The sequence below is a fragment of the Quercus robur genome, chromosome 3 (assembly GCF_932294415.1).
Source record: "Quercus robur chromosome 3, dhQueRobu3.1, whole genome shotgun sequence".
Classification (NCBI taxonomy): domain Eukaryota; kingdom Viridiplantae; phylum Streptophyta; class Magnoliopsida; order Fagales; family Fagaceae; genus Quercus; species Quercus robur.
The window spans coordinates 8125226-8139430 of NC_065536.1; the positions used below are offsets into that span (position 1 = coordinate 8125226).

The 14205-nt window shown below is 33.2% G+C and overlaps 1 protein-coding gene across 1 annotated transcript; it reads right to left on the reverse strand.

Moving 5' to 3' along the window:
- Window positions 1-411: 411 nt before the first annotated feature.
- On the reverse strand, window positions 412-3005 carry LOC126719188 (acetylajmalan esterase-like). The gene is made up of 5 exons (XM_050421767.1): window positions 2726-3005; window positions 1581-1796; window positions 1099-1247; window positions 727-1000; window positions 412-629 (listed from the first exon to the last, which is right to left on the reverse strand). Exons 1-5 carry the CDS (start codon window positions 3003-3005, stop codon window positions 412-414), a joined length of 1137 nt encoding a protein of 378 aa, XP_050277724.1.
- Window positions 3006-14205: the final 11200 nt, after the last annotated feature.

The window sequence follows — 14205 nt, forward strand, 5'->3', positions numbered from 1 at the left end:
ATATTTGCCAAGCCTATCTGCAAGTGCAGAATTATGCTCTGAGGCCTTGACTGTAACCAAAATTTAAGGGGTTAAGAGTTGCTCTTTATATCAACACCACTGTCAATTACATTCCAATTTAGTTAGTAAATCATATGACTCTGACCCAAAGAACCAGTTGTATATCAGTACTTTAATTTGTAAATGCTATTGAAGCTTTCCAGTGAACTTAAGAGCACAATTATATCAATTGTAAATACAACAAACGATGGTCTATTTTTAAAGTAAATAAATATTAATTAGATTATTTAAAAAATATATGAAACTTCACATCATAAACTCCCTTTGGGAATTAATTAATAATCTACTACATACTAGCACCTGAGCCTTCTGGCTTTTTGTTATAGCCAAGCTAAGATGTAGTAAAACAACTTAAACTTTGCAATTAAGCTTAGGTAAGATATCATTGATGATCCAATTTGCCATATACTGGTTTGCCTTGTGCGTCATATGAATTCCATCCCAACTGATACGTTCATCTGGATTGGAACAAACTGGTACACCGGGAATTCCACAAGTTTTTCCCAAGGTAAAGTCATAAGCACCTCCAGCACCACAGCAAGATTTTTGCACAGAACAAGCATCAAAGCCTGTCCATTGTGAAACAACCAAAATTGCATTACTGAATTTGCGTCATATCAGTTATATATAGCTCTAGCAATTTTTTAGAATTAGATAGAGACTCACCAAGATTTGCAGCATTTTGGTAAACCCATTGGAAAGCATTGTAATAATCACCATATACTATAACAGCATTAGGATTTTCTTTTCTTAAATCTTCAATGGCTTGTTTGAGTAGATCATTGTGATATATTGACAAATTATTCAATCCCTTTAGGCAGTGAAAATCATCATAAGCAGCTGAATTCTTGGTGTGGTATTTTGTAAGATAAACCGGTAAACAGCCGATTGGGAAGTTTCCAGGGACAACCACTCTCACAGCACCATAACCAATGACCCTCTACAAACAATGTAACAGAATAAGGACTCAATAATCATAGTAAGCAATTTTGCAGGGAAAACTTATAAGAATTTGTTTTGTTTACAAAGAAAACATACTGTGACAGCGTCCTTTATTGTTTTGACAACTTCTGGAACAATGTCTCTGATGTGCTCAATGGTTTTGCCTAGGAGCAATAGAAAGTTATAATCATTCCCTCCCATTTCTCCGACCATGAATAGGGCTTTTTTAAGCTTCTCATCACGATCTATCAAACATCAACAACAAAAAATTATATATTAAAAAAGTGGAAAAAAAAGCAGATAACATGTTTAAAGCAAAAATATAGGTATAGTCCTTAAATTTGAGCCAGGTTGTAATCCATAGCCTTCCGTGGCAAAATTTGCAAGCATGGGGCGCTTTGTTCTAATAGAAAGTTTACAGAATGGCTAACTTGGTATGTTTACAATTTTTGGAAAGACTGAAAAAGAATTTTTCAAATTTCAGAAACTTGAACCTGACCCAAATTTTAGGGACAAATCTAACATTATCACCTACATTTAACTTAGTATTAAATTCTTAATTCAAATGAGAGGCTAACCATCCTGATTGTGAAAGGTATCATTGAAATAGGTGGACATCCAATCCAGTTGTTCACTGAGAGAACTAAAATGAAGTGGTAATGGAATACTATTAGCTGTAAGTACATTCATAGGCAAGGCAGTGGCATCAAGCACTGCAAAATTCACCCCATGACCACGAGCCACTGCATCCCTATCCAAAAAGGGAGAAAGAAATGGAATTCCAGCTGATTTAGCTGTGAAATAATAGAACCCAAAAAAAGAAAAAATTAGTATAACACAGAGTCACATTCTACAAAAATAATAAATAAACAGAGGAATAAAATTTGTATAGTTCCCTCGGCTACATAAAATTCAAACACAACAAATCATGATTAGCCTAAAAACAGAACAAGTGACTTTTCCAGACTCAATAACATGTGTGTAGTATGAACTTTATAGTAAGCCATCAGCATGGAATAAGCATCACAAACTAATCCCCACTCGAACTTATATTTTATAGGAATAATTACACTTACCACCCATGTAGTATGCTTTCAAAACACCCATCACAAACATTCTTTTCATTCAGTACTAGTATCGAGTTTGAGAATGTGTCATTGGTAAGTCAGATTTTGAGAAAGTATGAGTTAGAGGATTAGAGATTTCTTTTTCTAAATTCACCATTAATAGGTGACTTTGGCACCACAACCACAAATCAAACCACGCCATAGCTCAGTGTTCTAATGGCACACCACAAGAGTGGTAATTGTAAATATCCCTACTTTATAAAAACAATAATATAGCTAGTGTATTATCCCTATTTTATATAAATAAATAAAAGGATTTACAAATTGACTGAAATAAAGGGAAGAAATCAAAACCTGAAACAATTTGATCAAGATGAAGGAATCCAGGGGAAAAAGAAAAACAAGTATGAAGAATATGCGATCTTGAAATTATATCACAACCATAACATAATCATCATGATTACCATTAGCACCAATATCATTATCATTATTGTTATTACTAGCACAACATAATTATAAAAGAAAAGATATTCTTGCTACTTTATTCCTTCAATAAGAACAGCCTTATAAAAATATGAAGCAACAAGGTATTTTCTTTGTTACTTTCTGACAAACCAACATCAACATCAACATGTTAAGTTTGATATGATTCTTACCAATATAATCAATCATTAGCAACCCATTGGAGCACCTTCCGGTTGCATTTTTGAAGTAGGTTTGGCCATAGGGAAGCCGAAAAAAAGGCATATCTGGGTTCTGAGTCTTCATACGAATCAAGTTGCCTGTGTCTGAGATAGAGTCCCCCGTGTTATATATTGCATCAAACTTGCAAACCTTAAGGGGCTTTGCATCAGTGCAATCATGTGGAACAAAAAGAAAAGAGAAAGCAATGAGAGTGAAGAGAAGCAAAGAGAAAACTGATTTGGTGATAGCCATAATTTGCTCAAGAAAAGAAGCACTTGGTTATCTATGAATTAATTACGATATGAAACCATATATATGCTAAGCAAGCACGTCGTGCATGTCTTATATATTAAGTATAAACGAGGAGTACTTACCTAAATAAGGAGAAACTTCAGTGTGTTTTAAGTTTCTTTTTCTAGAACTTTATGTTGGATTTTGGTTTCTCTAACGCTCCGTTTGTTTCAGCATTAACGTTTTCTGGAAAATGGTTCATTTTCCAAAGAGCATTTTCTAGAAAACTCTCTTATTTTCCAGTGTTTGGTAACGACCTTGAAAATGCGCTTGAGAATGTTTTCTGGTGTTTGGTATGCAATTTTTTAAAATATCTCTTGTATAATTTAAAACATGTATATTATGTAAACTAACTAATGTAATCATTATAAATAAAAAGCCAAGAATGAATTTGGTTTTCATACTAATTAATCTAAAATTTTGACAATAGATACAATCAAAATTAATTAGTTGTCAAATTTTCATGATCTTTACCACTCATCTTGCTCATATATATAGAAAGTAACATACGTACACACACACACACATATCAACCATTTGTCTACTATGGTCAACTACAAGTCTTCAATATTACTCTAAATTATGTATTTACATAATGTACTACATAATATATCATCACTACATAGTATCTGCTAACAAAAAATGTATTTTTGCCAACAAATGCAATTCTCCTAAACAATTATCATTCATTATATAACAATATTATTAGTCCACAGTAAAGATTGTCCCATGTAAAAACAATTTAGAGCAATATAGTTACTATGTTTAAAATTTTCATCTTTTACTTCTTTCATTCTTTCTTCTTCTTCTTCTATTATTTTTATTTTATTTTATTTTTTTGCACTTTATGTACGAAGAAGAAGTAACTTCTGCCTGAAATCCATCAAACCGAAAATTTCTTAGAGAAAAAAGAAAATCAAGCTTGAAATTCAAAGTAAAGAATTGGGATTTTGGTAGAGAGGAATGAAATAATTACCGCTGCAAATTTGTTCTCCTTTGCAAGTTGGAGCTATTGATCGATCAATGAAGTAAAGAAAAATCTAATCAAAGAATTGTGTTACAGAAGGGAAGAGAAACATGGAGAAAAGAGAGAAGAGAGACAGTTAAAGAGAGAGATCTATGGGATGATGAGAGACTAGAGTTAGAGACGGTGAGGGTGTGAGGAGAGAAAAAGCAAATGGAAGAGAGAAAAAGTGAGAAAACTTACCATGAGAGAGAGAAGGTGCCAAAAAATTATGTTTCCCACGGCTATAGACGAAGATAATATTTATAGGAGATGCAACGCATGAGAAAAAGATTGTTTTCTAAAAAAAAAATTTGGAAAACAGCTTATAGAAAATAAGCCTTATTTTTATTAGAGTTTTCCGTTGACCAAAGATAGTTTTCCATTGACCAGGTTTTTTTTGTGCTACCAAACATTGGAAAATGTGGAAAACTATCTTTACAGAAGGTTTTCCAGCGAAACAAACAGAGCGTAAATGAATAGTAGTTACTAGTTCCAGTGGCTAAACTCGATTTTCTTGGAGCACAAATTACGTACTCTCCTATATTCCGAACAACCAAAAGGAAAAAGTTAATGCATTTTAGTCTTTTCTTTCTGTTGGTAATAATTATTACTATTACCATTTCAATTTGGTTTTTTTTTTTCTTTTTGTTAGTTTGGTCGGAACTTCCATTAGGAGTTTAATTGCTCATGGGGGATATGAGATATCCAACTAGAATCTTTCTCTTTCCATTTTAATGGTCATATATATGGTTGTAAATTAGAGCTTTTAAAGCAATTTCAGTGCTTTGAATAATAAATAAAAGGTGTCTAAAATTTATAGGGGATCTTAAACCTGAAAACGGTTCATTATTTATATTTATATATGAAAAAAAAAAAAAAGTTAACGAATGTCCTCAAGGCATTGATTTAAGAAATATTTTTAGAAAATTTTTATAAAAAAATGAATTAATTTTTATGGAAAAAACGAATGATCTCACAATTTTTATAAATTTGTTTATTAACAATTGTTCTAAAGGCACTGTTTTCTTTTTTAGAGAAATTTCTAAGGGTACTGTTAGGTGTTAACATGACCCTATATATAAATAAAATTTAAATTAATTAAAAAAAATGAAAACTGTTTTATGGTTAATTAGTACAATACTGCTACAGACAAGAATAGCAGGAAGAAGGGTGCCTATGAAGTCGGAGACATGGTTTGGGAGACAAGAATAGAAAGACAAGTTACATAAATAAATAAATAAACTAACTAACTAATTAACAAAATAACCAACTGGCCCTTGCCAAGTGTTAGAGAGGCCAGGGTTAATAAATACCAAGTGTTGTGGGGAATTTTAGAGGAAATAAATGGAAAACAGAAAATGAAATATCCTAGGCAAAAAAAAATATATATATTTTTTCTTAAGATGACATTTGCCGCCACTCAGTTGAATTTGCTAATGAGTTTTAAGACATATACATTTAATTAAGATACAACCAAAACCGGATTCTACCGCTAGCAATCTTTGGAAAATCCTGTAAATTTTTCTCTAATGGTGTGCAAAATCTATAAAAGCATTAAAAATTAATGTTTAAAAAAACTAATATGAGGTGTAATATATATATATATATATAGCAAAAATTGCTTCAAGTATTGTTTTTTTTAATACTTCTACAAGTTTTTTTTTTTAATTATTTTTATCTTTATAAATATATCATTCTATTATTTTTAGCGTGTTTGATTAATTTTTTTTCCAAAGTGAACCAAATAAATCAAAGTAGGAGAAAATGGACTGAATGGGACTAAGGTGGATGGAAATAGTCTTAATTAAATTGAAATACGTTGAATGGACCGAAATGCTACACTATAAAGATTAATTCTTATATATAACACTAAATAAACATCTAATAGATTTAGATTCATCTAGCTAGTACTGTTTTTAATTCAGTTTCCGATCACTTTATGTATATATATTATGCTATAGTACTTGGGCCGATATCCGTCATAGGCTTATAAATTACACAATAAAACATAAATTGATTCCTAGAATTATATATGAATATGATGAAATAATCAATTTATGCAGGATTATAGAATAGAGAAATCAACACAGGGACTTTAATAGGAAGAAAAAGAAAGAAGACGTTGAAAATAGAGTAAAAACTTTATTGCTGTGTCTCCCTTTTTATATGTAAAATAGGTGAAGAGTGGTCTTTGAAAAGGTGAGCTTGAAAAGTTACTTTAATTGATACAAGCCTTCTAAAACATGTCTTGGTTGTTACTAGTCATTAGTAGGGTTGTAAATTAATTAAGTTGTTCATAAACAATTCAAATTTGGTTTGATAAAAAGCTTGTTCATATTTATTTGTTAAGAACCAAGCTAAGTTTGAACCTTAGTTTATACTTGTTTAATCAATGGGTCAAGCCCAAGCAAAAAGGAAAAAACAATGTTAATGAATGTACGTTTTTTAGACCCCTTAAAACACAACCAGATTAACTTAGTTAATTAGCCAAGTGATTACTTAGTCAAATTATCAAATCTAGGTTAACACAAATATATCATATCATTGTAAGGTGCGGAAAATAAAGAGCACAACAATATGATAACCTAGGAAAACCAAATCGGTAAAAAATATGGGGAAGATTTGACCTAGCTATTCTCAAGGTAAAACGAATCCACTATGAAAGAATTGAAGTTTACACAATAACGACTTAGACCACTAACATCCTATTGCTACCTCGAGTAGGAAACTTACTACCATGACCACGTGACAGCTTCGAGTCCACGAACTACTTCTTTCTTAGATTCCCAGTAAGCACAAGCATTCCCACTTGTATATCTTTAAGCTCTTGAAACAGCAACTGAATTGATCATCAAGTTCTTGACATAATCTTGATTCTTGATAACCCTAAATGTATGTGAAAGCAAACACCTCTAGATCTCACAGAAGATTCACACACACAGCATAAAGAGCAACCTCTAAATGTGGCTAGGATTTTTCCTTTTATACTTAAGACAAAATATAAAACCCTACATGTCAAACGAGCTTAGGTTGAGTTGAAAAATTCTGTAGAAAAACAGTCTGCACGAGCTTCAATCGATCGAGTCTAATTCTTGATCGATCAAGCCAAGCAGATTTACACAGTAAATCCTGCAGAACACTCGATTCCAACTTTACATATTAACACACTTTGAGCAAGTCTAAAATAAGATTAAAAACTTTTTGATCATGGTTTGCCAACATTACAAATTGAAGTTCTAATACATTAGTTCCTAATTCCTTAGAACCTAACATACTCCCCCTTTGGCAATCCGTGACAAAACACAAACTTAAACAAAATGCTCAAAGTTACATAAAAACAGCCCATTACAAAAATATTGTCCATCATAACAAATTCAACCTAACTACCATCTATCAGTTGTTTTAGCAATCCGTGACAAAACACAAACTTAAACAAAATGCTCAAAGTTACATAAAAACAGCCCATTACAAAAATATTGTCCATCATAACAAATTCAACCTAACTATCATCTATCAGTTGTAAGTGTAGACAGCAGCATGACTGAATCAACCTATATATTCCTGAAACACTCAACAAACGCATAAACGCATGTGTGAAAAATACAAGTAACACAAAATAAATTCTTGATTTCACATAACATAAACTACAAGACATATATCATGAATAACCTCATAAATATAAATCAATAATCAATGTAGCACAAAGTGAAACAAGAAACATATATAAATACATCATAGTATCTCACATTGTCATAGTCAACTCAAATAAAACAAAATACATCATGAACCAAAAAATGTAAATACAAAATGAAGCACCTAGATACAATCTAAAAGCTCCACAGCTCCAAAACATAAAAAAATCTCCCCCTAACAACAAAAAACCTTCTACATATGTACTCCCCCTTTTTGTGACAAATTGCCAAAGGGCACCCACTCATCATCAAAAGGAGGCGGCGGAGGCAACTGACTAAAATGCTCCAAATCTGCTTGCAAGGCACGAAGCTCATCAAGCATGTCCACCAAAAGCTGACCGTGAGCCGCCTAAACGGTTATGACAGTCTCCAACGTACGACGAATGTCTGAATCATCTGAAGTAGAAGGTGGGGGAACAGCATCAGCAACAGCAGCAATATCAACAGATGCCTCAGCAGAAGTATCACCTGTAGAGGAGAGAGGAAGAGGTGCGACACCGGAAGACTCAACCCTAGGGCGTTTAGAGCTTGCTCTCATCTGAGCAGCCCTCTGCCTAAGAAAGGTGGCACCGATAGGAGCAATGATATAAACAGGCTCAAATGCGGGAAACTGCCCTAACCCTAAATGCAAAAGAATCCGATGAATGAAAACCGGAAAGAAAAGAGCATAAGCAGTAGAACTACTCCTATGAACCTCAATCAAGGAATGAATAAAAAGATGAGAAAAAATCATAGGAGTGTCTGTAACAAGGGCATACAAAAACGCACAACGCTCGATAGGGATAGTGTGCAAATGAGAGATAGGCCACAAAGAATGACAAGCAATCTGAAAGAAAAGATAATGAATCTCAGACAACTCAGCAGATGTGATCCGAGGATCAGAACCCCATTGGATAGAAGTACCAATGATATATGACATGATATCATCTAAGGGAGGAGACTCATCATAAGGGTAAACCGAATGCTGGACCAGTGGCACCCTAAGAGCAGTAGCCACTACCGTAGGAGTAATGGTGTACTTATCACCCCGTATCCAACTTCTCACAAGAGTGTTGGAATCATAGGAGTGGACAGAGAGGTTCAAGTAGAACTCTCTAATCAAGGTAGCTGGAGGTGGATAAGAAATATTCATCAATGGTAACCAGCCCCGACGCTCAAAGTTTCTCCTAATCTTAGGGTTAAGCTCATCTAAGACAACCTTTCTCTCAACCCAAATGTTCCTAACAAGGTTCAGCTTCTCAAAAGCTTCCTGGTTTTTCTCACTCAGGAACCTCTCACTATCAAAGGTGGGGGAAGAAGTAGAGGTGGAGGTCCTATGGGCTCTAGTTTTCCTAACCATGATGCTAAGGATCAAATTACAAACACAAAAGAGAAAGAGAAGAAATAAAAAAAACCAAGGGTAGACAAAAAGTTAGCACATAAATATATAGAAATAACAATTCTATATGATGCATGAACAATATCAACACATGATGCATGCTCTAATACAGTGAAAATAAGTTCAATTGTACTTTAAAGTCACAAAATTGGCTTGAGCATAGAGTTTAAATAAAAAAACCCCAAATTTGAAAACCCACTTTCAAAAATCCAAAAAATTGAACAAATTGATCATTACACAAGATAGAAAACATTAAATAACGATCAAAGCAATCAATTTAACAAGCCAGTTTCAAATTAAGCTCAATTGAACAAAATCCCCAAATCGGGTAGTTTCAAGCCCTAGAAATTCCAATTTTTCACAAAACATCAAATTGATCAAATTAATTCACTTAGAATAGTTGTATATCATCCCACAACAAAAACCCATTGATCAATTTCTAAAGAAAAGGCTTAGATCAACAAAAATCCCAATTTCTCTTAGGTTCGAAATTTCCCTTTAATGCATGGCAAAAATGCATGAAAACTTGAAAATAAATGAAAAATGAGGGGTATAAAGGTCTTACCGGCCTTTTAGGACAAAAACCCTTGAAGAAATTTGAGGGAAAACGACAAAAATCTTGCTTGGAATCTTAGACCGATCGAAGAGAGAGAGAAAAGCTTTTGAAAAGTTTGAAAGTGATAGAACACGTGAAAAGCTTAAGGTTTTTTAAAAAACTCTCCATACGATTTTCAATTGATCGAAAATTAGATTCGATCACTTTCGATTGATCCAATAGCAATCGAGTAGGTCAGATTCAAAGCAAAATTTAATCGCATTTTCGATTGGTCGAGAAACAGATTCGATTGATCGAAAATCTGGAAAACACAATTTTTTGAAAAACAAAGCAATTTTATGCAAAAACTCCTCAAAGCATAGTATTTTATGAATAAAATGCATGAGTATGAGATGAAATGCTCTTCAAAAACACTTATTTTGAACCTAGTTTTCCCAAAAATAAGATTTTCAAACAATTCTCCTTAAATTCTCAAACTTTAAACACATTTTGCATAAATATCAAGAAATTCTTCAACCTTGGTTGGCCAAACCAAAATCACACACTATAACATGTACAAAATTTAGCAAAGAGTAACTTGTGTAGTGTGTGTAACTAGTAAAAACTTGAAATACATGTGAGGTGATATGTGAATAGTAATTAAGCACACTTTCTACAAAATTCATCACATAGAATTTGAAAGAGACTATCACCTAAAGAGGTACATCATATAACTCTCACATCTCCTAGAATAAAAGTTTGCAATCATGTAAGTTTCTTGATTTGCCTCATAATATACACACCAATTTTATTTGATTAAAAACTTATTAATTTAGCCAGGATAATGTACATAGCAATTTTATTTGATTGTGAAGTTATTAAAGCCCAATAATGTACATACCAATTTTAGCATTTAAACTGATGCTACACCTTATGTTCTTGTTGTGCATGTGCTACACTTTCTCAAGCACAAAATCTTACGATATGTACTAAGATGTTCATGATTGGCTAGTAAACAGTGGTGAAATGGTTATTTATGTTTTTCTCAATAAGTTCAAGTCTGTCAATTAAAGACATGTGACTTCAAGATTAAGATCATGTGATCAAAAACTATAAACATCTTCCCACACAACATGCACTACAAAGCTCAAACTAGTAAAGTGCAATAAATAAGCTCATCCAAACTAAATAAGGTACAAAGATATGTTATTTAAAGACAAATTGGCCAACCTTGATTTTAAATCCAAGACAAATAATGCAAAAAACATTTTGCTTTCTTTTTCCTCCTTTTTTTTTATTTATTTATAATTTGAAAAGAACCAACAAAAACAACCTAAAATGAAATGCATGAATGTTATGCAATGTAAATCTTAGAAAAAAAAAATATCAAAGAAGAATAGTCACAAAGAGTAGAGCGATGAAGCACAAGGGCCATGTCAGAAAGACTTAATTAGATTGAGCATTTTGCATCCAAAACTTTTTAGATGCACCTCGAGCATTGGAGTTCTTATTCACACTAGAATGATTACCAACTCCAGGATTGGAATAAAGGTTTAGAGCCTTTACCAATTCACCAATAAGTACCATAGAATCTTGTGCTTGAGGCACAAGTACTTTTGGCTTATTTGCTCACTTAACAGCTTACAACTTAAAACAGTTTGGACGAATGTGCCCAAACTTTCCACAAAAATGACAAACCCATGCAGGTCTATCATGTAACTTGCCCTTAGAAAGATTAGGAGTCTTAGGTTTAGATTCTTGAAGATCAACCCTAATTTTCCTAGGAGGTGAAACTTCTACAAGTTTGACAACCTCACTTACAGGAGACTCAGATGAAGGAACAAAATTAGTGGAATGAGTTTTAGGCACAGAGATGCTATCTACAAAACCTAGACCAGTTTTGTCTGAGGGTGACTTTTGAACACTCAGCATGTGACTAAGTTTAGAGCTTGCAGACCTATTAGTTTGTTCTCTAGTAATAGATAATTCAAGTTCCAAATTCTTAACTTTATCAAACAAAAGCATGTTCTCAGTCTTCACATTATTCAACAATTCATTAGTATCAAACAGTTTTACAAGCAAATTTTTCTTATCAAGTTCAAGAGATGCAATTTTCTTTAAGCCTAAATCAACACTCATAGCATCCTTTGCAGCAACTTTGCAAAGTTTATTATAGGCTTCTTGTAAATCTGCATCCTTAGAGAGTTCTCCATTAGAAGAGTTCTCTTCAACAACAACACTTTCATCAATTATAGCAGTAGCTGTGAAAGTAATGAAGTTTCCATCCTTATCACTACCAGACTCATTGTCAGAAACTTCATCATCACTAAGGGTTACAACCATAGCCTTACCCTTAGACCTCAAGAATGTTGGACATTCAGATTTCACATGACCATACCCTTGACATCCAAAACATTGTTGACCCATAGAATTATTAGAAGGTTAACCTACTTTCTCTTTAGGTTTTTCAGTGTTATTCACCTTAGTGGGATCATTCCTCCTAAAATTTCTAGGTTCAACATTGTTTTTACCTTTTACCCTTCTGTTATTGTTCCTAAGAAAGTTTCTAAAGTTCTTGGCAAGATAGGCAATCTCTGTAGCAGAGAGTTCATCATCAAATCCACTCACATCAACAGACTTAAGAGCCATTGATTTGGATTTGCTAGTCTTAGGTAAGTCCAACTTATAGGATTGAAGAGATCCTATAAGTTTCTCAACAGACATGGAGTCCACATCCTTGTTTTTAGTGATGGCAGTCACTTTGGGTCTAAAATCCTCAGTCAAAGATTTAAGAATTTTCCTAACACTCTTAGGTTAATCATAGATTTCACCCAAATTATATGCAGAATTAACAATATCATTAAGCTTAGCATAGAATTCATCAAAACTTTCATCATCAAACATCCTAATGCTTTCAAATCTAGTTGTTAACTGCTGCAACTTATTGATTTTAACTGTCTTTGTGCCTTCATGCACAGTTTGGAGGATATTCCAAGTAGTATGAGCAATCTCAACATTAGAGATTCTCTTAAATTCCTCCATAGAAATAGCATTAAAAATAGCATTCATAATTTTGCTATTAAAAGCGGCTGCTTCTTTCTGAGAAGTTTGCCACTTACTAACAGGAGTAGTGGGCTTCTCCTATCTGTATTCAACAGAGTTCCAGACTCTCTCATCAATAGATTTCAGGAATGCTTTCATTCTTACTTTCCAATAAGCATAATTATTCCCATCAAAGTGAGGTGGAATAACAAGAGAGTATCCGTGTTCCATGACAACCGAGGTCAAGGATCAGCTCTTAGATCAAAAGATCTACAATAAGAGAGCAAACTGCTCTGATACCACTTGTACATTTTTGGATCCCTTAAAACACAACTAGATTAACCTAGTTAATTAGCCAAGTGATTACTTAGTCAAATTATCAAATCTAAGTTAACACAAATATATCATATCATTGTAAAGTGTGAAAAATAAAAAACACAACAATATGATAACTTAGGAAAACTAAACCGATTAAAAACCTAAGGAGGATTTAACTTAGCTATCCTTAAGGTAAAACGAATCCACTATAAAAGAATTGAAGTTTACACAATAGTGACTTAGACCACTAACATCCTATTGCTACTTCGAGTAGAAAACTTACTACCACAACCACGTGACAACTTTGAGTCCACGGACTACTTCTTTCTTGGATTCCCAACAAGCACAAGCACTCCCACTTGTATATCTTTAAGCTCTTGAAACAGCAACTAAATTGATCATCAAGTTCTTGACATAATCTTGATTCTTGATAACCCTAAGTGTATGTGAAGGCAAACACTTCTAGATCTCACAGAAGATTCACACACATAGCATAAAGAGCAACCTCTAAACGTGGTTAGGATTTTTCCTTTTATACTTAAGGCAAATCATAAAACCCTATACGTCAAACGGGCTTAGGCTGAGTTGGAAAATTCTGCAGAAAAACAATCTACACGAGCTTCGATCAATCGAGTCTAATTCTTGATCGATCGAGCTAGGCAGATTTGCACAGTAAATCCTGCAAAACACTCAATTTCAATTTTACATATTAACATACTTTGAACAAGTCTAAAGCAAGACTAAAAATATTTTGATCATGGTTTACCAATATTACAAATTGAAGTTCTAATACATTAGTTCCTAATTCCTTAGAACCTAAATGAACATGGTCATGAACAATAGGGCTAGGCTTGATAAAAAAAAATAAGCCAAACCTAGGCTCTTTTATGAGTTTGATAATAAGCTTGATATGAGCTTGGAAAATGAACTCGAATAAACTCTTAATTAATTAGGAGTTAGGAACACTCATCCAACCAAAATAGAATTAATGATATGCTTAATGTGAGTGTGATAATGTACTTGTATTGGATCTCGAACTCAAAAACTTGATATTGAGCTGAGTTTGAGCTTGATATTGAGCTCAATCTAAGCTTGATTAATGAATCAAGTTGAGCCAAGCTGGGCTCAAACTTTTAGGCTTTTTAGCGAACCCATGTCTGACCATTTTTTGTAGTCTTTGTTTAAGCTTT